Source organism: Vipera berus (assembly GCF_964194415.1).
Source record: "Vipera berus genome assembly, chromosome: 1".
Lineage (NCBI taxonomy): Eukaryota > Metazoa > Chordata > Lepidosauria > Squamata > Viperidae > Vipera > Vipera berus.
In genome coordinates this window covers 176,673,789-176,699,421 of record NC_138202.1, presented here as the reverse complement: position 1 = coordinate 176,699,421, position 25,633 = coordinate 176,673,789, and the positions used below count along the sequence as shown (strand labels likewise).

Here is a 25,633-nt window from a genome sequence, read left to right as displayed (position 1 = left end):
TATTTAGATGAATAGGGCATTGATTGTTATTAACTTTACATCAGTTTGGCTAGGCCTCTTGGCACGGCTTTTCCCCATATTCCCAGCAGCATGCTTTCTACAGCTTCTAAAGAAAAGGAACTCTAGAAATTAAGGAAAGCGCAATAAAAGGAAGGTGAACCAGGGAAGCTCTGTTGGAGAGGGACTGCTTGGTGGGGGTGGAGGGAGAAGCAAACGTTACCAGTAGGAAGAGCAAAACCATAGAATGCTTTCCACAAAGTTGCTTCCTCTCTGAGAGAGAGAGAGAGAGAGAGAGAGAGAGAGAGGGAGGGAGGGAGGGAGGGAGGGAGGGAGGAAGGAAGGAAGGAAGGAAGGAAGGAAGGAAGGAAGGAAGGAAGGAAGGAAGGAAGGAAGGAAGGAAGGAAGGAAGGAAGGAAGGAAGGAAGGAAGGAAGGAAGGAAAAAAGGAAGGAAGGAAGGGACGGACTCTAGTTGCTAGTATAGCTTTTTCTCCAGCAGCCAAAGCAGAAATGGCCATGGAAGCACAGAGCCCCACAGCCAGATGGGAGGGTGAGGTCTTGCAGCAGGATAATTAGAGACCTGCAAGTTACCAACTTCCCTCAGGCTCCTTCTGGAGGTGAATCAGAATGCTGACAGAAGAGTGAGATGGAAGCTGCTTTATGAGGATATGTCCTTAGGAAATAATTAGAGGAACATTAGGGTACCAGGGTTAGAGGGGCATGAAGAAGTCCAATTATAGGATCCTTTCCATAATTATTTAATTCCTAAACAATGCCCACATTTGTCTTTTCAAAAGTAGTAAATTTAATTTCAGTATGTATTTCTGTATACTGGACGCATAGACATCATAAAAATGAAAGCGCTGAATGCCAAAGATATAAAACCCACAGAGCGCTACTGAAAAATGCTCTTCTCAGATCATGTTCGTTGTGCTGTGAAAAACAGATGAAGGGTTTCCTTTTTTTCTCTATATATATTTAATATTAATAGTGTTTGTATTATCCTATATGAGCCAGAGAGTGACAGATTTTAGAGTTTATGGTTGTTAGCATATGGATGTTTATGATGGTTTTTTTTGTGTTTTTATACCTTGTACTTAGCTCTGGGAAGTGGGGGGGGAGGGGGAGAGGGGTAGGGAGGGAGGGAGAGGGGAGGGGGAGGGGGGACTGTTAAAGATAAAATGTATGTTAAAACTTTTCAATAAAAAAAAAAGAAAAACAGATGAAGGGAACCAGATATTGTCAGCCCTATGGATAGGCCACACCAGAAAAAACAACTGCACAGGAAGACTAAAACTATATTTTATTGACAGAAGATCTGATAATAGAATCATTGCATGCCAGATTGTGCTTTACCTACCATCCCTCTTATATCCCAGTGAATCAGGAGATTCAGTCTGAACTAATCTACTAATCTCAATATTACTTTGTTACCCAGGATTTAAGGACTGTTTCAGCCCTCTTTGTTTATATATCAGTGGTTCTTGCCTATTTCCTCAAAGACATCTCCCTCTCTACAGATATAAAGATAGGGTTAGCATTAAAAATGCAGATCTTACTGCAAGAACTATGAAAACTGTTAAGAAAGAAAGAAAGCCAGTGACTGCCAAGGCCTGTCCTGGTTTTGGACAGGAAGAAGAGATCCCATCGATCCCATGTTCCGATAGTAGATTTGCAGACTGTCTTCTTATGACTTTGATGGAATTAGCTCCCTCACTAACCATTAGATCCTAATTTCTGTCAGGGTGCGCCATCAGCAGGAATATTATTGAAGATAGACATATTATTTAAGGGAGATGGATGTACTTGCATCTTATACTCTGCAGTTACTTCCACAAGAGCAATGGTCTGAAGAGTTCACTAAGTATTTAAGAAATCCCAATCTCCACAATTATTTTCCAGATTATTAACAGGCTGACCCCTATTTAGTATTAATGTGCCCTCCCCACAAGGACACTAACCTTTCGACAGGCAGCCACTCTTACGTTTAGATCTGCTCTGTGAGCCAAGTGCACCACAGCTAAAAAGTCCTTGCAATTCACAACTGGATCTGTAGAGTACAGGAATGGATTACAACAATAAAGAAATTCATTTCTATCAAAATGCCATAAAAGCACAAAAATACGGCTATCAATATATGTTTGCTATTTTGCTGGCTAACCACATTTGTGCTATTGGCACAGTTTCCAGCAGATATACTGGGCATGTGTTGTGTGGAAAAGCTAATAAACATTTGAGTACCAGCATGCAGAATTTGGTTGAACAGGTTCTTCATAAGAGAAGTGCTAAGTGGAGATTCATTCAGGAGCAGACCCAATCCAGAATAGCCAACTTCTCTGAGTTTCATACGTTGTTTGCTCCGTTCATAAACTTTAGTGCATTTCAGCATCTGCTCTGCAATCTGCAAGGGAAAAAAAATTGAACTTCTCAGCAGGGGGCAAACTGAAAATTCTGCAGTGCCTATGTAGCTTGTTTACCCCAAGCAAGGCCCACCTGCAGGCAAGACCTCAGTGGAAAAACAGAATTCAAGTGGACTTTCACAGAAAAAGCGACTCTATTTTTTTGACTCTCCTTTGTTATTTCCCTGTTGATTTCTGCAAGTTACACTACACAGTACAAAATAATTGTTTCCAAGATTGTAGCCCAAATGATGTCTATGTAGGAAAAGGAATCTGCAAATCACAAAGCTGAATTAGATTGCGTGTGATTTCGCTAGAACATGAGATGCAGGAACACAATCCTCATGCAGAAGCCAGATTAAGCTTTCTTTCCTGACCTCATGGACCTCAGCTATTTAAGACACATTGGCATCTGTCTATCAATCGTCCAAATATCTCCCAGAAGAAAAAGTATTTATTTGTCAATTCCCTAAACTTAAAACAAGGTAATTTGAAAGAGGAGTTATGCCTTGTTCCTTCTTCCAAAAAAATCCATCTTTCTTTTTTTTTTTAATTGAAAAGTTTTAACATACAATTTTTCTTTAAAACCCCCCCTCCCCCTCCCTTCACCCTCCCCCCCTACCTCTCCCCCCTCCCCCCCTCCCCCCCCCGACTTCCCAGAGCTAAATACAAGGTATATATATAAAAAACCAATCATAAACAATCATATACTAACAACTATAAACTCTAAAATCCATCACTCTCTAGCTTATATAGGATAAAACAAGCCTTAGTAATATTAAATATATATAAAGAAACTAAAAGAAAAAAAGAAAAAAAGAAAGAAGACTTATTCAAATGCTACATAAAACTTCTTAACCCTATACTTGTTCTGGATAAACTCAATCCATTTTCTCCATTCCATAATATAGCGTTCTTGCGAGTGATCTTTCAAATAGGCCGAAATCTTCGCCATCTCTGCCAGGTCGGAAACCTTTAAAGTCCACTCTTCTATGGTCGGCAGTTCCTCTTTCTTCCAATACTGGCCTATCAAGAGTCTTGCTGCCGTAATTAAATTCAACATCAACTTAGTGTCCACAACTGTAGCATCTGTAATTATTCCCATATAAAATCCACAACCTTGCTAATACTCTCAATCACTTTAGGAGAAATGTAAAAAAAAATATTACCTTGAACACAAGTTCTCGTAGCCTATCAGAATACCTCTGATTCAGTAGAAGAGCATAAAGGATGTCTGCATTTCCTGGCTCAAAAAGCAATAAGAAAAGCTGATCTCGGGTTGGGCAGGTGTTAAGCAGGTTGAAGAGCATATCTAGAATCCCACAGAGCTTGGGGGGAAAAAGAGGGGAAAAAGGGCACACAGAGATGATCATCTATGAATCTAGAATGCAAAGTCATTGCCGACATTCAATATCATTCAAACAACATGAGTCACCAGTGACTTATCTGAAATATAGGTATGCTTGAAAATGCAAACAGCAACAACTCCTGTTAAAGAGTTGCCCCAGTTATTCAGACAAGGGTCATTTTTTCAGCTTATTCAGAATATAACTGAACTTTGAAGTTCATCTGCATAGATACTTGCATAGATACTAGCAGAGATAAAGAGATCTGCAAGAACAAGAGTCAAGAGAAATACATGGCTGCTCAAATAATTTTAAACAGTACCAGGAAAAAATGATGGATTTTGTTAACATTTGGGGAGCCTCACATAACCTCATAGTCTTCCTAACAATGTTTTCTATGAACATTTTTATTCTGTTCTAATCTATTACATTATTATCTGGAAAGGCTTATCAGAGCAGCTTTTAAATCAATCAATCAATAAAAAGAAAATACCTCTCCTTAGGTTTACAGCCTAAAAACTGCAGCACAAAAGAAAAAGTGATGGAGAAAAGGGGACACGCACGCACACACGCACACACAAATCAACTTATTCTTGCAAGTTTCTAATAACCATCTGGCATATAAGAAATGGGCTACTGAAATCTTAGTGAACTTCCACAAAATAAGCAGATTATGCAACCTTCCACAAAATGACTATAATACACCCAGTAAACTGATGATGATACAGGATAGATTTTTGGCTGGGAGTGTCCCTATATTTGACCACTCCAGCTACAGCATGACATCCTCACCAAGAGAAGACAATCTTACTGCTTCTCCCGACAGGGCAATTTCTGTGAAGGGAAAGGAAAGATCCAGACTAGACACAGCAGCCATAGATCTAGTTTGTGGAGATAGTAAGTAATTTGTTAATAAATGTTGGTTAAGAGGTGATCTCAGTCTAATTCTTAAAATTACTGTATGAAAAGAACAACAGAACTCTGGATGCCCAGTCAAGATGAGCTTTGGATCAACAATTAAAAGCTTATGGACAGCAAAAACTACACATTCACTATGTTATGTGCTGCAGTATTTATTTATTTAAAACATTTTTATAGTATACCAAACTCTGGGTGGCTCCAAAGCAATAGCTAAAATAGCCTCATTATACAATTAATATATGCATCTATCGATTAAAACCACAAATAATTAATAATAACAACCTGGGAACATAATAAACTTTCACAAGCAGTGCACCACCCTCTCATCAATCTCATTCTAACTCAAGGCCTGGGGGAAGAGCCATGTCCTAAAGAGTTTTTGGAAAGGCTAGGAGGGTGTTGGGGGGGGAGTCTGCCAAACTTCAGGTGAAAAGGTGCTCCATAGGGCAGGAGCTTCTATGGAGAAGGCATGCTTCCTAGCTTCCACAAAATCTTCCTAGCTTCTACAAAAAGGCAATATTTAAGGGAAGGGATCAGGAGCATGCCCACCCTATCAAATCTGGTTGTTTTTAGGAAGATGCAGTCCTACAGATAATCTGGCCCTGGGCTGTATAAGACCTCAAAAGTAATAAACAGTCCCTTGAATTTCACTCAGAAGGAAACTAGAAGCCACTGCAGCTCAAGCAACAGTCATGAAACATGGGTAAATCTTGGGGCACCTGTCATTATACACCTCACTGCATTGTGCATCCCACTGGAAGTTATAGCTTCCAGGCGGTTTTCAAGGGCAGCCCCATGGACAGCAGAGAGTCACTCTGAGAATGAGATCAGGGGTTCCAAAAGTTGACAAATAAATAAATAAATGCAAATGGGAAGTGACCAAGGCATGAGTGACTGTGATCAAGGCCTCCCGGTACAGGAAGGAGTACAACTGGCAGACCAGACAAATCTGTGCAAACACTGCACCCTCATCATGTTAAAAGGAAATAGTATCCCTGTGCAATGGAGAGGGGAATTGAGGGAGTTTGGTTAATCTGTAAAATACATGCACCTTCAGTGATTCTGGCTACCCCCTTATTCATTGCACCTGTTTTATTGATGGTGGTGGCTCCTTCCATTGTTATGGACAGTTACAGGAAAAGAGGGAAGAAGGGATGAGGAGCAGAGACATAATAAGTTACCTGCTCCTCATCACTCGTGGCTGCTATGTATCCAATCACGCTCTGGACTTCCTCATGTGTCCCACCTTTGGTCAAGAAGTATTTGATTAGTCCATACAGAGATGTCCTGATTGTCCTAAGATCATCTGGAAGCAAGTCACTGTCCCTAGGGTGGTTTCTAACAAAAACAAGGGTTGTCAATTAAAATATAATAATTCTAACATACACTATTATCTTTTCACAAGCCCTTCCTTCCTGTTCCTTAAGTATCTGTGTCCATTAAACTGATATCGTCAGGGCAGAATTTCAGGGTTGATTTCCAGACTGACAGCAGAATGAGTAAATACATGAATCTTAAATGTAAGAGTTTTAAAAGACATAAAAATAAAGAAATGGGGGAGGGGAGTAATCTGTCAAGCAATAACATTCGATGTTAGCAGTCACTTGAAAAGCCCATATGTCGGAAACTTGATGCATTTGATGCATTTGTACTAGTTAAAAAGAAAGACTAAAAAATATTTTAGTTTTTCCATTTAAAAATATTTTATATGAATGCTACAGTATGATTTTAAATTGAACGTTTGTTTATGGTCAGCGTTTGGAAGGAGGCCTTTTATTTTATTTTCAAATAGTAAAAGAGGGGGGTGTTAAGCTATGCTTTATGCAACTGAACCTAGATAATTGTGGTTTATTCAATAAACTACAGTTAAAACTACAATGAAATAAATCACAGCATAGTGCAATAGCAGCAATTCAATATTTATATGGTGACTTTCAAAGATTCAAAGAGTTTCCAGCATGTAGAAAAAGAACTGGACTTTGAAAAGCAAAGACCAAGTCAAACATGAATACAAGATTCCATACCCATAATAAATTCTCAGCGTATCCAACAAAAACTGCACACCATATTTTTTCCGGAAGAGCCTCCTGCTATCTTTGATAATTGTGGAAAGGTACTGGATATGGCCTAAGAAAGAAATCAGAAGACTCTATTAGAATAAGGTTGTAGTAGCCAGACCTGTAAATTCTATGGATCACTGATTAGGTACAGATAATCCTCAACTGAGGAACGCTTGTTTAACAACTATTCATAGTTATAATGGTGCTAAAAAAGCAACATACGACCAGCCCTCACATTCATGACCATCACAGCGCCCTCCATGGTCTTATGACTAAAGTTCAGGCACTTGGCAACCAACGTGTATTTACAAAAATTGCAGCATTCCAGGGTCACATGATCACCACGTGTGACCTCCCCAGGGGACTTCCAACAAGCAAAGTCAATGGGGGAAGCCAGATTTGCTTCACAACCACAGAAATTTGCTTAATGCCTGTGATAAAATAAGGGCCTAAAATTCAGCATGACTCACATTGCTTAGCAACCCAAATTCTTGTCTCAACTGTGCCTGTTAAATCAAGAACTACCTGTATGTGATCTATCTATAATCCACATTGATAAAGTGTACCAGGATTTTATTTATCCCAACTGACCTCAGCCAAACCTCCTATATTGTATCCCAATTTCCCAATCTTTTTCTAAGCCCACAAGCATTTCTTCCACAGCTATATGCTTGCAATCAGCTCAAAGATGTATGATCCCAGAACCCATTTTTCAACCTCACATAAGTTCCAGTAAAAGCAAAGTGAAAGCTGATTAGAGCAATACTTTAAGAATGGTTTAAAGGAAGCACAGCTAAGAGCCTAAAAGCATGAGTTGTACTCACAGAGCATGACAGCTTTTAGAGGCATTTATCTGCTTTTATTTTCTTCCTACTTCTTGCCCCAGAAAGCCTGATCTAAATCCAGAAAACCTCTTTTCATTTCATAAAATCCAGTGGGAGATGGCATAGATTCTACTGCTTTACACTTGTTCAAGAAAAGGAAGGGGAAAAACTCAAGGGTTAAATGATATGTAGCTCCCTATTTGTAGCTCCAGCAGCAATGGGGTGAAATAAAAAGTCTTGCATTCATCCCCTAATTATATTACTTTAGAACTCAGGCAGGGCCATCATAATCAAAGCATGTTATGTTGCAATGTTCACTTTTAAGAGTATCTATTCATTTACTACTATAACTCTATTTGTCTGTTTGTAACTTTCAATTAGCCAAAAAGTACATCATTGTACAAAAGGTTTTGAATCATGGTACCTCAAATGGGAATGCATACAAAATTCAAGATTCAGTATTCCCCTGTCACTGAAATTTCAAAGATCTTCATATGTCAGAATCCATTCATATTTCATTTCTAACTGTGCAAATCAAAATCTCACCCCCTTACTGGATTCTGCCATTTCCAAGGAGGGGAAGAGAAGTCAGGGTTGTTAAGAGCCATCTCTATCCCTTAGATGCAAGGTTTGTTTATTCAGCCTGCCTGGAGGCCATCACAAAAGACCAGGGAAGAAACCCTTTGAACTAAGAAGTACAAAGAAAGAGGGAGGGGGCGAACTCTGGTTTGTATCTCCGACTGGAATGTGAAGGGGAGGAAGTAATAATGTTGCAAATGTACTAGGGCTCTCCTTTCCCACAAGGAGTTTGACACCTGAAACTTGACTGATCCGGTACTGACTAAATGGACTGAGGGGAGGGGTTTTACTCGGGGACACTTTAAAAGTATCAATCTGTGAGACAGTTTCCAGATCCTGTCTAGATTATCAACTGTCAACCATGTTTTAGTAAAAGTTCCTGTTGGACAATCTCATCTTCAAGAGTTCTTCTTTCCTAAAATGTGGATTGGGGTGGACCCTGACGTTAGACAGGATCTGGAAACTGTCTCGCAGGTCGATACTTTTAAAGTGTCCCTGAGTAAAACCCCTCCCCTCAGTCCATTTGGTCAGTACTGGTTGTACTCGCAAAGTTGTGGCCACTATACTATCATGATGTTCAGCTGATTTTAAGTTCCGATGCTTCCTGCCAGTTTCCCACAAGCAAAGTCAATGGGGAAGCCAGCAGGAAATTAGAAGTCACTCTCACTCCCACTGCTTTTTTTTACTCACCTATGCTCATACTGGTTGTGTTTTTTTTGTTTAGGTAACACCAGCTGCCTGCAATTAGTGCAGGTTCGCATCCCACCAGGCTCAAGGTTGACTCAGCCTTCCATCCTTCCGAGGTAGGTAAAATGAGGACCCAGATTGTTGGGGGCAATTAAGCTGACTTTGCAATAATGCCGCTTGGGGTGTGTGTGAAAGCCCTAATAAGCAGGCATATACATAGAATGAAGGCTACTGCTAAGCTTGTAAGCCGCCCTGAGTCTTCGGAGAAGGGCGGGATATAAATGGAATAAAAATAAAAATAAAAAAAATTTAAAAAGATGACTCAATCAGTCATAGGTTGTCTAGTAAAACTATATTCCTTTTTATTTCAACCGTACTGGTGTTATTGTTTTCTTTAGTGCTTATATAATCAATAAACAGGGTATACATAACTGTTACAACAGTAACAAACTCACCAATTCGGAATGGGAAGTCCCCACGGTTCCATATGCTGAAGTCAAAAAGTAGGTGCTGATGCATTTGCTGCATAAGTTGGACATTTTTCACCACAGAGACCTGTTCTATCAATAACTGGACTGCCATTAGTACATTCACATCCATGAATCTGCTGGGCACCTTAAAAAAAAAGGAGGAACTATACTGTTTAAGAAAAAGACCCAAACAGAGTGATTTCTATATTTCAAACAATAGGCTGTTGTCAAAGAATTTTTTTAGAGTCACTACTTTTTTGATTATTTGCTTGTTCATTTGTGAAAAAAGTCTGCCGAGTTTTCAGCAGAAATGTTTATAGTAGTTGTCTCTCGCAGCAAAGGAAGAAATGTTCTTTCTGACAATCTCCCACCTTCCCATGCTGTCCTTCAAGCATCTGTCTAACAATGTTATGCACACTCTGAGTGGGAGTGGGAGTAAAGTAGGCAAGAAGAGATTATCATCCTGATGTCAAGACTGCTAACATCAGATGTTTTTGCATTGACAACAGATGGAAATGTAGCCATCTTTTTCCTTTCACTTTTAGAATTAGATGATGCTGGGAGGGAGGGATGTGAATGAGAGTTTAGCTAGACATAACAACACTAAACATACCACAAGAATCAAGGTTATTGAACTCAGAGCTGATAAAGAACTGGCGGGCTGGAGAACAAGCCTGCGCTTCAAGCTAATTGGGGACTGTGATTTATGACTGTTAATTGGAGGAGGGAATTGTGCTTTGATAGTATGTGCCTAGTGGAGGGGAATTCAGTTTTTGGTTCAATTATGCAGTGCCAATGTTATGCTACTCAAATAAAAGATTATTTAAGGTAAACAATGTCTCAAAGTTCTTTTGAAGAGTTTCATCTGTCGGAACCATGACACCTGACTGGAGAACCAATAACTGTCTTATAAGCAGCCCAAGACTATATATGTACCGTGGATACATTTGTAACATAATGAAGAATGGGCAAATTATCCAAATAAGATATTTGGAAGGTCCATCCAATGTATATCCTGAAACAAAATATCTTCATTAGCTTTTTTTCTCTGAGCAGTTTTGTTATTCAAAAAACAAAAGGCTTGCATTTTAGGGAGATGAAGCTTAAGAAGGTGAGCCTCTAAAAGTATTTCAAACTTCAGATCAAAATTTGCCAAAATATGGCAATTTAAAGCAATTATAACTTTCAAATCTCACAGATGCAAAATTGGGCTTGATATACAAACAAAAGCTCCCAATATACAGTATTCAAATTATTTTGTAGTTTTGCACACCTTTTGCAAAAGGACTCCTAGGGTTGCAATTCCATGAGTGTGAATAAAATTATCCTGGTTGATTGGATGCCTTTGAATGAAATGCTTTATCATCAAGATGAAGGTCGCAATGATGTTCTTCTCCAAACGAGCCTCTGTAAAAATGGAATGTGGACGTTAGCTTAAGCGGGGGGGGGGGGGAGCAGAACTATCACATAATGACAGAAGATATTAAAACCAGGGAATGCATCTCTGTTTGGTCCACAATGGAAAAGGCTAATCATGTCCTCACCTGAAGCCTTGGTGGAGGTTAATACAACCCAATCTCCTTCAACAGGTGTCAGCAATTCATGGGGCAGAGGGTCTATCTCTGGCCTCTCAGGCAACTGCCCGTCAAGGTAACTGCTCTGCTCCAGCAATGGGAACAGAACATTTAATCCACCTATGCAGTTGATCATATCCTTTAGAAATACAACAGAGTGAGGGAAACAAAGGGGAGAAGGAACAATCACCAATCTGAAACCAACAACAGGAAAGGCTTTTTAAAGACATGTTAGACCTGCATAAAAGTATTAGAACAGCACGGAGCAATTGACATGTCAGAAATAATCTGTAGTAGATCCAAGAGAAGTTTGGATTTTAGAAAAAAAAATGAGCCAATTTTTCAGAAATAAAATCAGTGCACGGCATCAGCACAGGTAAACACACCTTTTAATGCATTTTCATAGGAGAAAATAAAGATCCACAAAAGACTACAAATGGTTCCACATTAACCAATCGATAATGAGCTGTTGCGTTTAACTCAGTTTCTCAGGGAAGCAGTTAGCAGTTCTCAAGTTTCAGATAAAAAGATCCAACTTTTAATTTTTTTTTCAAGATATACAACAAAAAGCCCAATTCTGTACAAAGACTTTAAGAAAAGGGGGTTTGCGCTCACTTTTCAGTGATTTAGCCAAAGATATCAGCCATCAACCACAGAGATGAATCTAAAGTCCATTTGTCTGTAGAAGGAAGTTCTTTATCATCTGGAACTATTACTATTAAGCAGAAATCTACCATACCATTTCGGAATATAGCAGCTTTATATTTAGCTTTTGTCATGTTCAACCCTTTTTTATATACTGTTCCCCTCACCCCCAAACAAAAATGGAATGGGAAATCAGTTCCTGATGCTAGGCATTACTATATGATGTAGAAGATTCTCATGACATTTCTATCATCCAGGTCTTATAAAACAACGCAGCATTAACATTAAGCCACTGGAAATGCTCACCTTAATGTCCCAGTTCACTATTTTGTTCCCTGTTAACCTCCCATGTAAAAGATTTGCAGAAAGATCAAGACAGATAGGGCTTCTGCAGGCCTATTCAAAATAAAAAGAAAAAAGTGGGCTACAGTACATTCATAAAGCAGATAATGGGTTATCTTCTTTCACTCTTCTTTCATATGAAACCCAATAACAAAACAACTTTCCCCCCAAAAAACTCATGAATCAGCAATACTTTCTAAGTGCTACCATAACCGTAGGTTATTCTTTCTGATTATACCTCCCTGACCCATCAGGTCTGGCAGAAAAGGTATGTTGCAATTCCCATCTATTAAGAAGTTCCATCTGGTGAGGGCCAGGAGATGGACCTTTTCTGCCCTGGTGTTTGCCCTGTGGAACATCCTTCCTCCTGGAGTGAGAATGATCCCATCTTGGTAGCCTTCCCTCAAAATGTGGTTGTGTCAACAGAGCTGGGATCTCAAGAAACAGTGAACTAGTGAGGTAGCTATTCTGTCTGCAACACTGAATATGCTCTCTTACAGTCTTTTAATAATATTGTTTTTTAATTGTTTTTAAGGTGGTTCACGTTAGGTTTATTTTTAATTGTATGCTACCCAGTCATATTTTGTGTGATAAGCGGCTGAGAAAGAGAGGAGAGGAGAGGAGAGGAGAGGAGAGGAGAGGAGAGGAGAGGAGAGGAGAGGAGAGGAGAGGAGAGGGAAGGAAGGAAGGAAGGAAGGAAGGAAGGAAGGAAGGAAGGAAGGAAGGAAGGAAGGAAGGAAGGAAGGAAGGAAGGAAGGATAGGAGTTTTCCTCCTAATTCAGCAACTATAAACAGTTACACACCTGTGGCTGCTAAGCAAATACTTACCCCAGTAAAATGGGAGTAGATTCATACACGCGTGTTAAATTTGCCGCATCACCTGACATGTCGCGATGTATCGTGACTTTTTTTGCATTGCCAGAGCTGGGGTGGGCGTGGCCTCCACATGATGCAACTGGCCTGTGGGCTGGCAGTTTGACACCCCTGCCCTAGTCTATTTAATCCCAAACTGACTGACTGGCTTCAAATCTTCTAGAAGACTTTGTTAAACAAACTCCACCCCATGTCCACTCCCTATTACTCCTTTTGAAGAATGGCTTTGTTTTTTATGCTTAAAAAGGCAGTCTTCATTGTGCATATTCTGTTTAAAAGCAACACGTTCCTTAACTAAATCTGAAAAAAATATACTGCAGATGACCTGCATGAAGTTTTGCACAATATTTGTATCACAGGTGAATTGGCTTAAAATATGGGCAGTATTTGAAATGCCACAAAGCAGGAAAGAGCTGCTTTAGACCTTCATTCATTCTTAGCCATTGATATTCAGTGGTATTCTACTTCAGAAGAGAGAACATTCTGCTTAGTTTAGCATGGCAAACAGCTGGAGGTTAAATGACCTTCCTCCAATTTCTCTCTACTTCTAATGCTAAATCACATCTACAAGGTAGGTGAAAAATGTGTAGAATACTACCTTGGGAGCATAGTGAAGAAGGACTTTGCTTGGCAAATCTGCCAGTTCAGATTCTTGGGACTTCCAAGGAGTTAGGCAATTTGGACCTTCAACATACAAAAAACAGACTTTGAACTTTATGTTTGTGGTCACGTTTTTAATTACATTCTCTCGTTTCAAATAAATTAAGTTTGAAACTCTCTCTCCACACTAAAAGCTGCAGACCAATTCACAGAGGTAACAGAAAGATGAGTGAATGCCTCTATTTGCAGTAACACTTCAAACTTGTTTTCTGACCCAAATGGGGAATTTCATCTCTTTCTAAGGTCATATTTATCTTAAAAGACAAGTTACATGTTGTTTAGATTAGCATTTTATAACCTGGAATTTTGCAGCTGTACTGAACTACCATAATTCTCAGCCAAACAGAGAAAAGCAGAGGTAGATTAGATCAATATGTATTACTTTTAGCAATTACTTATTTTAATCTAATAAACAAACAAATAAATAAATAAAACATCCCCCAAGAGGAGAAAAAAACTTCATCACTAATTTGCACTTATTTACCCAAACAGAATTATTCCAGTCATGATACTCAGCAGTCCAACATACACTTAATACTTCTACAATTCGGCCTGAGAGACATGAGTATTCTCTGCAAGCCTTACTCTGTGTAAACCTGATATTGTCTCAGATGTGAGTCAGACATGGGTAGGATTATCCAGGGTGCCTTTTTAATAAGAAATTGAAGGAGGATCTGAAAAATGAACACTAGAATACAAGCAGTGCATTGTGTGGGTGATCAAGTCCGTAAAGTAGTGAGAAAGCAGAACACAGCATAGGAGGAAAAATCAGGGTGAGTTGTTTTTCATAAAACAAAAAAAACCCCAAACCTCTGTATGTGAAATAGTTATGAAAAGCAATGGTCAGATCAGAGAAACAAAGATATAAACAAATTTTTGAGTAAGAACAGCAGAGAAAAAGTAATCTGCTACCGAAAATGCTCACCTGCCAAATACAAGGCTTTGACGTGAGATGGCTGTAAGGCTTCATGGAATATAATAACAGAGCCAAGCTGGCCTTCCAGAGAAGTGGGGCAGCCCCACTCACTGTCTTGAGTTCCTGCAGAGATCAGCTTGGTGCTAAGTTCTGGTTTCCCCAGCAGGCCACTCCAGCTGCCTGGACCAAGAATCCCCCCAAATGAGGTCCGAGGGGATATAACTGGGGATGAAAAAGGTGGGTCCGGGATTTGCGATGGTGGAGGAAGAGTTGTTCTCTGACCAGCTGAACCAATGCAGCAAGAAGTAAACGACTAGAGAATTTTTTTCCCGGTGGAAAGAAAGAGAGAAACAATTAAAATTAGATTGGATGCATTCAAATTTAAAATGGCCAATCTAGAGAATAGGTTTAAAAGAAGACAAGATATATATGCACCCAGAGTCTTTTTGTGTCACTGGCAGAGGGTTGTCTGTATAAGCACACGTACTGTATATAGGGGCGACAGGGTTTCAAGGTACCTAAAAAAGGACTTTAGGAGCCACAATATGCCTGTCCCTGATTGGGAGTTAACTGTAATTTTATGGCGCTTCATTAAACTATCTTTGACATTTTTATTCTGTTTGTTAAGGAGTTCCATTGGGCAGGTCCCAGGACACCAATCTTTGAGGCCATGGCACCCACTCTGTGGAACATCATTCCTCCTGAGGTGAGATTTGCCCTGTCCTGATGTTCCTCCAAACATGGTTGTGTTAACAGGTTTGGTAATCTCAAGGAATGGTGATCTAGTGAGATGAATATGCTCTCTTCTAGTCTTTTAAATAATAATATTGATCTCTTTAAATTGTGGAATGTTTTTAATTTGTTCATTTTATGATTTGGTTTTAATTGTATGCTACCCAGATTTGCATTTTGTGAGGGCTACTCAAATATGATGGATGGATGGATATTTTCACTGTTTTGGAAATTAATTTTCCTCTAATTTTATGCTACATATGATCTCTCTGATAAATATGCTCATTTACTGTAAAATCTCATTACCTTTTATCCTTTATCTTTTCATCCTGTATTAGGAGCTAACTGAAGTAAACACTGTACATGAAGTGGATGGGAAAGCAGAAAAGAATTCATTATACTTATAGACACACTGTCCCAGTTATTTCTACAAAACATTAGTATAATATATTTCATTTCAGTCCAGAACATCTGTTTGATCACATGTGTTTTCTTCTGGCAGTTGTCAAGCAATAACATTCGACGTTAGCTAATAAAGGACTTTTAAGGTAAACAATGCCTCAGAGTCACTTGAAAAGCCCACAAGTCGGAAACTTGACAGCAGTGTTTAAAAACAGCTGTTTGGGTTGCAAGTTTCATTCCTGTCCTACTACATTATAGACACACGTTGCTAAATTTAAAATTTGGGTCATTTTTTTGGAAAGTGAGAATATTCTTGTTTGCTTCTCGTTAATACAGAAATAAGTCACACAAGAAGGGAAGAACTCATCATGGAGATAAATATTACCCAACATAAACATGAGCTGCGTATCCCCCAAATAAATGTCTATCAAGAATTCTACAGAAAACATTAAGAAATTTGGTTCAGTGTCTAAAAGAGATGTTTGGTTAGGTTACTGTTAATTTGAGGGTATAAATTGGTCAATAATTTTAAAAAAGAAGAAAAGCTTAGTCTATATATCCAGGGGTATTAAGGGGATTCCAGGAAAGCCGCCTTAGCCAACATGCTTTAACCAACAGGTTCCTGGGTTCTGTTGTCATGTGTCACTTCTCAGATGATAAAACAGCTGAAAGTAGGAGTTTCTACCAAGGATATGCACATACACAGAGAACTCAACCAGAAAAAGATAAAGGGATAAAATTTACCTTTTGAGATCTTACTCGATTTTGAACAATACAAGAACTAAAATTTATCATTTGACACTTTTCCAAATTTTGCAATATATATATATTATTTATTTATTTATTTTATTTTAATTCCATTTATATCCCGCCCTTCTCCGAAGACTCAGGGCGGCTTACAAGCTTAGCAGTAGCCTTCATTCTATGTATATGCCTGCTTATTAGGGCTTCCACACACACCCCAAGCGGCATTATTACAAAGTCAGCTTAATTGCCCCCAACAATGTGGGTCCTCATTTTACCTACCTTGGAAGGATGGAAGGCTGAGTCAACCTTGAGCCTGGTGGGATGCGAACCTGCACTAATTGCAGGCAGCTGGTGTTACTTAAGGAGGCATTAGCCCACTGCTCCACCAAGGCTCTTGTATTACCAATAAAAAGTATATTATTAATAAACCTATACAAAAACCCCATGTTCGTGAAATATTTCATGAAACATATATTCCAAGAAAATTATAAAATATATTTCTCTGGTAGACGAAACTGAAGAGAGAGATATAAACATTTGGAGGATCATGCATGTGTATTTCAATGAAAACTTAAAACAACTAACTTTAGCAAACCAAAACTGGCAAATTCATAAGTTTAAGAAACTTAAACTTAGCAGACACAACGCAGGATTAAGATTCTACTGTCACTGAGGCTAGAAATACTGAAGGGTTGATACTGTTGCACACACAGAGCTTGTCCCCGTTCAGTTCACAGAGAAACCGGTGATCATTCTGGAATCTCTCTGTAGGAGATCACCCTACTTTGAAGTGACTATGGCACATGTTAAATTAGCTCATTTTTGTTAGCTGGATAAAGCCTATGTGGCAAGTTCAGTATATTTGTTGGTGATACTTCAGCAAATGTCTCTAAGGGAAAGGAGGAATACAAATAATAACAAAGAAGAGACTTACTTCGTTCAGGGCAGGAAATCTAAGCGGTGCTGAGACTTTCTGTTGTCCATTTACATAAATATAGACAAGGCTTTGACCAAAGGGCCTTTTCCCAGGCATGTGAACAATGCTTATATTGTGCTGTTGGAAAATTATTTAAGCAAGGAATCATCATCATTTCTATGGAACAGTTACAAGTGGCTCATTGATGTTATTGTTTTACACCAAGGAACATTTACTCAACCACGGCCAAACCTCACAAAGGAAATTCAGTAATTGTGCTAGTACTCTGATTTTCAAATCCCCAACATGTTGGGGGAACGCCCCAGTCACAGGGCTGACAATGAAGATGGCATCTGAGGGAAAGAAGGGAGGCAGAAATGTTGGCAATGGGAACATGGTGGTTTTAGATTGGTAAAAATGGCTAAAGTTGAAACTGGCAAGGGAGAAAATTTACAGGGTACACAGAGCATTCTGCGAAGCTGCAGAACAAATCCTCAAGGGCAAAAGACAGACTGCCCAGATAGTCCCTGATTTTATTCAGAGCTCTCGTACAGATGCATCATTTCCCAGGCTAAGCTGACTAGATAGGAATTCTGTAATTATGCCCTCACTGCATTCATCTTGCAGCCTTGCCCTGTACAAAATCCGTTTAGCATCTCTTTCTCCAGACTGTTTACATTGATAGTCTTAGGTTAAATGAATGTGGAGTTACTACAAAGAGAATCCCTGTACATTTCAGTTCAAAGCTATGTTCTGCAAAAAATGTTTCCCAGGCTCATTTAAATCAAGATTAATGCCAGTCAGAATACTGATTTATGAATCATGTATTATTATTACTTAGGTTAGACTTGTGATAGGCAGAGAAAACAATGAAAAGGTTGTACAGAATAGTTGCATGTAGATCATCATATTTTGCTTTAATAAGCAAAAAGTCAGAAGCATTGTGCCTGTGCATGCAACCCTTCTCTTCCTTGACAGATGCCCATTAATTATGTAATTAACTAATCAATCAGTCAATCCTAGTCCTATTCAATTATATTTCAGATAGTCCATTTTTATAGTACCCAAATTAGGAAGGTATGACAGTCTGGATGTAAAGGAAGTTATTCTTAAATGAAGACATCTAAGTTTAGTACAATGATCCAAGAAGAGAAGAGAGGGAAAAGGCAAAACAGGCATTAAGAGGGGAAGAAAAATGACTATCTGCGTTTCACTTTACAGAAATAATCTAAACCAAGCTGATAGCACCTAACCCATCATTGGGTCCCTTTTATGTATGAAGAAAATTCAAAACATCTTCTCTTACCCAAAGAGAATCACAGAAGCAATGGTCTGAGAGCATCACAGTAGCATACTCCTTCTTTGTACATACAGCAACTACGAGCATTCCAGAACAGGTAATGAAGGCTTCAAATCCCATCCCACTAGTTGTAAAAAAGCTACAGAGAAAAAAAAAACAGGATTTAAGGCATGGAATGTTGTGAACTATACACAAGCTATAAATGTACGCATACAGACATACTTTCCAGTCCCATCCTGGATCTTTGGTACAGTAGAAAGACTTATTAATTCACATCAGGAGTGTAACCTTTTTTGAACCCGATAATTAAATTTTTGAGCAGGCAAGTTCTCAGAAACCAGATTCCTCTGGAGCTGAAGTCAGAACACAGCAGCACCAGAGGCAAAACGTGGAAAGGCATTCACCCACAGACTCAGAAACAAATATATAGATTTATAAATCACCTAGCAAAGCAATAATGGAGTTGGCAAGGAAGGAGACCTCTGAACATCCCTCTCAGTCCTCTGCAGTTCTGCTAGACATTAACTGGCTGCTCACCTTTTAGGGATCCTTTGAGTGGGGAGATTATAGAATTTGTGAGGACCAGCAAAAAAAACTCTGGTGGGATCCAGATACCCTACAGCCAAATCCAAGCCCAATGATCAACAGTTCTTAAAGCCTGGTTTAGAGAACAGGACATCTTTATTATCGGATAGTCACACTTAACCTTTGGGAGGGAGGGGAGTTGTCACAATTATTCACATCAATGATACTATGCTAAGGAATGGTTTGTCAGAGATCCTACCCTACTGCACCCCCAGCTTCTTCTGAAGGTGGCCCCACTGTCTGTTTCCTATAAATTTGTTGCAGGCAACATTTTTATAATTCCATTCTTGGGCACCACTATAATTTCTCTTTATAAAATATTTTATTTTAAGGCACAGAAACTGTGCCTTAAAGCAGCTTTAAAATGCATAAATATATCGTAAACTATGATCCCACTTCAGTAGGTGGCACTCAGCTCCAGCAAAGTTGTATTAAATTCCAAACGTTCTATTATAAACAATATGCTATTGACAGTGCTTTTCTTGTAAAAGAAAAAGGTGCCGGAACTCACACATGTCATACAACCCGCCTTGCCTATCCGCCTTGCCTATCCTACAAGGTTCCATCCCAAAAAAGGTGCCGGAACTCTGTTCTGAGCGTTCTATGAGAAAAAAAGTCCTGGCTATTGAACATAAATATGTTTTCTGGGAATTTAATCAAAAGTGGACAATTTGTAGAAGTACATATATATCCGTATATATCCTAATATAGTATTTGTATATACTGTAGATTTAAATAACTCAGAAATATTTCCTAAATAATGTCATCCTCCAATCGTTTATTGATACAACTGTTAAAAGATTCAAATTAAAACACCATTTCTTCTCCTAGCCAATGTTCCTGTATTATTTTTTAATTAGCCAGGCTAAGTTTTGATTCCACTTGAATAGTTTTTGGAATAGTGTTTTTCTGTGTATTTTCCCAATGCACTGTTATTCCCACATTTTGAGTTGTTTAGTGTTTTTTATTGTCTTTAATTCACTGTATGGAGAAGTCATTTTGGCTCTTCGGCTTTGAAACGGAGATGAGCACCGGTCCCTAGAGTCGGAAACGACTAGCACGCATGTGCGGGGGAACCTTTACCTTTACCTTTTTTTACACACTGAAGTTACGATTATCTTTACTTTTGTTATTATTACCTACTGCAATTACCATTATACAAGGGCAATTCAGAAATAAAGCTCCATATGGTTATTAATGACAGACACTCACAGATCCAGAACTTTTATTATGCACATTAGAAAACTACATTACATTACATTACTTTTCGACATAACTGCCATTCAAATTGAGGCACTTGTCATAATGTCTTACAAGGTTTGAGATTCCTTAGTAGTAGTCGCTCAGCACCAAATCTGGGCTATTGTGTGTGTGTGTGTGTGTGTGTGTGTGTGTGTGTGTGTGTGTGTGTGTGATCAAAAACATCCCAATGGAACTGCTTCAAAAGTTCTTTGGTGCATCTAGCACTGTGTGGGCAAGCATTATCATGAACCAAAACCACACCGGAAGTCAGCATGCCTTGATACTTGTTATGGATGGCTCATCTGAGTTTTTGTAACATTTCACAGTAGACTTCTGAATTGATGGTCGGACCACGTTCCATGAACTTCACTAGCAGTACTCCTTTGGCATCTTCACATTTGGCGGGATTTTCTATGGTGCCACTTCCAGTGCGGTGTTAGTTCACAATAATGCTCACCTGTACACTGTTAGACACACCCAAGAACTTTTAAAGCAGTTAAGTTGGGATGTTTTTGATCACCCCCCCACCCATACCCGAGATTTGGTGCCGAGCGATTACTACTAAGGAGTTTCAAACATTGTAGGACGTTATGACAAGTGCCTCAATTAGAATGGCGATGATGTCAAAAAGTAATGTAATGTTGTAGTTTTCTAATGTGTATAATAAAAGTTCTGTATCTGCAAGTGTCTGTCATTGATAACCAAATGGAGGTTTATTTACGAATTGCCCTCGTACTTCTGGGATCTTAGAAAACTAATTAAGAATTCATTAGAAACCCCTGACTTTGGTAACCGCAAAATATGCTACTTTGGATATCCTTTGAAGCATGCTAGCTTTCTTTGTTTGCTTACTGACTGTTCGAAGTTACAATGGCACTGAAAAAAGTGCCCCCCAAGCCACAGCCGAGCAAGACACCTGCCTGCCTGCCCGGCGGTGCTCTTCCTCCTGTCTGAGGTTTTCATTGTTGTGAGCATTTCTGTTCAGGATTGGCAGCGGGGGTGGGGTGGGGGGGAGTTTGGTTTTTATTCCCCCCCTCTGCTGGGTGGTTGTAACAGGTTTTGGTCACTTCACATGACCCTGGGACACTGTGACGGTCATAAATATGAATCAATTGCCAAGCATCTGAATGTAAATCACAAGACCCTGGAGATGCTGCAACATTCCAGCTGATTGGCGCTTCTTCTGGGCTCAGAAGCACCAGGATCAGCGCCAAGCTCCAGCTGGAGCCTGGCACTGATCCTGGTGCTTCCGCTGAGCCCTGGCAGCCCTGCAGCTCCAGCCGTCTCTTGCTCAGCCTTGTGCTGTGCTGCCACTGCTTCAGTTCATTCCCCTCCCCTGCTACATTTCTAGGATGGTCGCGTACCACCTGCCAGGTGCCAATGTACCACAGGTGGTACCCGTACCACTGGTTGAAAAGCCCTGACCTAGTAAATGTCACTGCACTTAGGCTGGTTTTTCACCTTTCCATCCTGGAAGCCATACCTGTAAAGTTGCTTCCTCTTGCCACCCTTGCTGCTAGCATCTGGAATCATCTGATGTTGATCCAGGCAAAGCCATGCATTGAAAGCAAATGCAGAACCCAGCCACTTGTGAATAGCTGGCACTGCTATGCCTGCCATGCTATGGGACAAGTCAAAATACTGCAAGGCGCTGTCCAGGTCTTGCTTTCGAGCCATTGTAAGAATTGCACGCATCACAGGAATGACGTAAGGATGAGCCAGCTTTGAGTCTTTAGTCCTTAGCAGCTGAATCAGCTTATGCAGTTCTTCAGAGCTCATTGACAGGCTCCCCAAAGAACCCAGGAGGGCAATCAGGTTCTCAGCACATGCTCCATGGAGTTGAGAGTGCTTGTTGAGTGTTTCAATGATACGGATGACCATGTTTGTGTTGACACAAATTGCACGACTCTGTCTGTTAATGCAGCAAATCCGCTTCAGCAAATTTGAAATGAAGATTTGGAGATCATGCGATTCCAGCTCTGGAAGCCATTGGATTAGCAGCAACAAAGGCTGAACATTGCTTATGCCCAACATCCCAACTGATGCATGGTCACCTTCAACCGCCTTGGTGAAAAGCAAATTAAAGATTACTGCAAGCAACTGACATGTGTAAAAACTCTGCTTGAGAACGATATTTTTTTAAAAATAGAATACAATAAGGAATCTTATTGTAAGGCCCCTGAAAGATATACTGATTTTTCTCTGGCAATAATTTTTGCTGAGCTTTGACCAATCTCTATTGTTGGCTTGTCTAGCTCTCTGGAATGAGTCTGCTGAAACTTATGTATTGGTTAGCCTTTAAAGTGATACCTTTTAATTTTTATCTTCTTCAATAAAGTAAGAGAGGTTTAGATAATGCAGAATATTAAACTGTTAACAAGAGTCTTGAATGAGCAGAACACTTACACATGCCTATGCACATAAAGTACATAGGTTTACACATAAGTACATACTTTTACAAATTCATAAAAGTCATCAAACATAAAAAAGAACTGGAATTAAATAGCAATTAGGGACATTCTTATACAAATCCAAAGGGACGCGGTGGCTTAGTGGGTTAGGACGCTGAGCTTGTCGATCAGAAGGTCGGCAGTTTGGTGGGTCGAATCCCGAGTGCCACATAACAGAGGGAGCACCTGTTACTCGTCCCAGCTTCTGCCAACCTAGCAGGTCGAAAGCACGTAAAAATGCAAGTAGAAAAATAGGGACCACTACGGTGGGAAGGTAACAGCGTTCCTTTGGCGTCTAGTCATTCCGGCCACATGACCACGGAGACGTCCTTGGACAAGCGCTGGCTCTTCGGCTTTGAAATGGAGATGAGCACCAGCCCCTAGAGTTGGAAACGACTAGCACGCATGTGCGAGGGAACCTTTACCTTTACCTTATACAAATTCAAACTGTAACTAAGATAAGAGACACAACCAAGTCCTGTTTCTATCTTGTGTGCATTATGAGTTAGCAAAACAAACTAACCTTGTCATTTTAATTTATTCCTCTGTGTGTGTATGCAAGCTGTAGATTATATTTCAAGCATCTTGTCAACATGATTTGGAGGTATAAAAACTAAATCTTGCTAACCTTTAAAGAGGCAGAAGATTCTCTGTTGTTTTGACTGCAATAATTTAACATAGGTATTCTATTTAAAATTATATTCAAAACAAGAAAAATATCACACCATATTCAGAAGTTCTTCAAGTAGTTCTTGTGAAGGTTGACCCATAGATTTTAGAACTTCAAATATATGGGCATAACCAATTCGTTCCTTGAACACTTCCTGAAGAGTAAAATTATCAGCATATGTTAGCAGCATATAGCTAAGAAAGTCAATGTTTATCATAACAAACAATAATTATAAGGATCAATTCAAATTCCACTAGTATAAGCAGCCATACTTTATATATGTGCTCCAATGTATGCATTTTCACAACTTTGTCAGCCTGTCATAATTTTAAGGGAATTCTAATATATATTGAATCAAAATTCAATTGACTTGCTTTTTCTTAGTAATCAATATAAAACCAAATTTTCCTCCAGTAGTTAATATAATAGTAATAGCAACAACTTTTAGTATGGTCAATAGCCAAAGTGGAACTTATTTTCTTGACAAATGAAATGAAAAGAGATGAAAAAAACAAATAGGATAGAAAATGACTAAGCAAGTTGCATAGAACAAAGGAAAAAGTTTAAAAACTAGATTACAGGAGTAGGGGTTCAACAGAATTCAAATGGCAAAAATATTTACTCATTAAATGAATGTGATTGTGCTTTGCTATATAAACAGCTACCGAGATATTCAAACACTCATTATAACTAAAGGATTGACATGGTCAAGAATTACCCCCAGATAAATACAGTAAAATAATCAGATTCTATATAAGATGCCTCAGGGTTGGAAAGCTGAGCTGCAATACAATTGGAGTTAGGAACATTTTTACTAGGTGCCTGAAAATCATTGCTAAATAACTAAGTGATGGTGGGCAAGGATGTTATGTTCCAGGTTTCCACCACATATTGCCAAGAAAGGAGAAATCGGGTCTTTGTTCTCAAGCGAGTAAAAAGGGCAGTATCAAAAGATATGGACAATTGATTCAACTTCCTTCAGTGGGCAAGAACAGAGATATACTGCAGAAGAATGCCATTGAATTGACTTTTTAGAACCATAAAAACACATTCTATCTAGCCCAGGTGAAGGCTGTGATAGGCAAAAGCTATCTGAAAGATGGGAGATTGCTACAAAAGATCTAGTGACAATCAGCTGAACTGTAAATATCCTGGGGCAGAATAAGACAGTGAAGCAAAACATTGACATACAGTGACACCACAGATGAAGAATAGGTGAAGACCATAATTTTTAGATGCTCTCCTACCACATAACAATAAAACAAACCACAGCCTGACATTTGTATTCTATCGTATTAAGATGAAAGGTTATAACCTAGATCTTTTCTTGAGGGGCTGGATTACAATACTTTTGTACTGGGTACCACACCAGCCATCCAGTCTAGTGGCCTTCATTTTGCTAAATGGTGAAATCTGCCTTAGTAGCATTGCCTCACTGTACTGGCATTTGCACTTTCTGTAATTTGTTTTAAACTCTAATATGCACTATTGTTAGTCCTCATCATTTCAGCAAGTACAATAAAAAAGGTATGCAAAGGCCAGAATTCCAACTGCTCTGAAGAAGCCATGCTGACCTTGGCAGCTGGAGATCTGTGCATCACTGCTGTGAGAGCCTGAATAGCTGATACTGCCAGATGGTCCAGATGCCCCTGGAATACCTAAAAACCAAAAAAGATATCACATATTAGGCATATAAGGACAAATTTGACCAATGGGCACACCCCATCCTTCTTGTGCCACGATGAAGAAAAATGTTCCTTGGCATGCTTCCCAATCATCAACCCAGGAAAAGAATTGGATTTTATGACACCACAGCCTATAAGCAGGAAGACACAAGAGAAGGAAAGCCATTTCAAGGAGACGAGAACCCTTCACATGTACTCATTTAAGGCAATCTGACAGACAGCTTTTCCTCATGCTTTAATGGACAATTTCATGTTTTAAATGGACAACCTCAAAAGGGTGGTATGAAAAACGAAAACCTTTGCAGTTTCTTATCGAGCAACTTTTATCACACATATTGGTGAGAAACAGTTTGGTCTTAGTGAACAGTTGGGGTAATACTAAAGTGTGAATAAATTAATTACTCACTTTAATTATATCTTCACCTCACAGCCCATGCCTCACAAGAGATATCCCAGTCCTTTCCTTTCATGAGTCTTTTGATTTCTTTATCTTATTGGTAGACAGTTTTGCTGTTTAAAACATTATACTTGTATATTGCCATTCAAATCAGTTGGTTAATTTGTGAGTCTCAACGATAAATAAAAACTATTTCATTCACAATGCAATACA

The 25,633-nt window shown here is 39.2% G+C and overlaps 1 protein-coding gene across 3 annotated transcripts in view; it reads right to left on the bottom strand.

Moving 5' to 3' along the window:
* Positions 1 to 25,633, bottom strand: part of NBEAL1 (neurobeachin like 1) — a gene marked incomplete at its 3' end in the record, with an annotated part of 103,728 nt that overhangs the window by 37,192 nt on the left and 40,903 nt on the right. For all 3 annotated transcript variants that reach the window (XM_081339542.1, XM_081339543.1, XM_081339541.1), the window contains 16 exons: positions 24,913 to 24,996; positions 23,394 to 23,492; positions 21,702 to 22,282; positions 18,398 to 18,530; positions 17,110 to 17,229; positions 14,304 to 14,607; positions 13,317 to 13,402; positions 11,810 to 11,899; positions 10,829 to 10,997; positions 10,558 to 10,691; positions 9,270 to 9,429; positions 6,689 to 6,791; positions 5,846 to 6,002; positions 3,567 to 3,725; positions 2,240 to 2,399; positions 1,960 to 2,048 (listed from right to left, as the gene is read on the bottom strand). In XM_081339542.1, the coding sequence (XP_081195668.1) occupies positions 1,960 to 2,048; positions 2,240 to 2,399; positions 3,567 to 3,725; positions 5,846 to 6,002; positions 6,689 to 6,791; positions 9,270 to 9,429; positions 10,558 to 10,691; positions 10,829 to 10,997; positions 11,810 to 11,899; positions 13,317 to 13,402; positions 14,304 to 14,607; positions 17,110 to 17,229; positions 18,398 to 18,530; positions 21,702 to 22,282; positions 23,394 to 23,492; positions 24,913 to 24,996 (2,628 nt within the window). The remainder of the gene's footprint in view (positions 1 to 1,959; positions 2,049 to 2,239; positions 2,400 to 3,566; positions 3,726 to 5,845; positions 6,003 to 6,688; positions 6,792 to 9,269; positions 9,430 to 10,557; positions 10,692 to 10,828; positions 10,998 to 11,809; positions 11,900 to 13,316; positions 13,403 to 14,303; positions 14,608 to 17,109; positions 17,230 to 18,397; positions 18,531 to 21,701; positions 22,283 to 23,393; positions 23,493 to 24,912; positions 24,997 to 25,633) is intronic.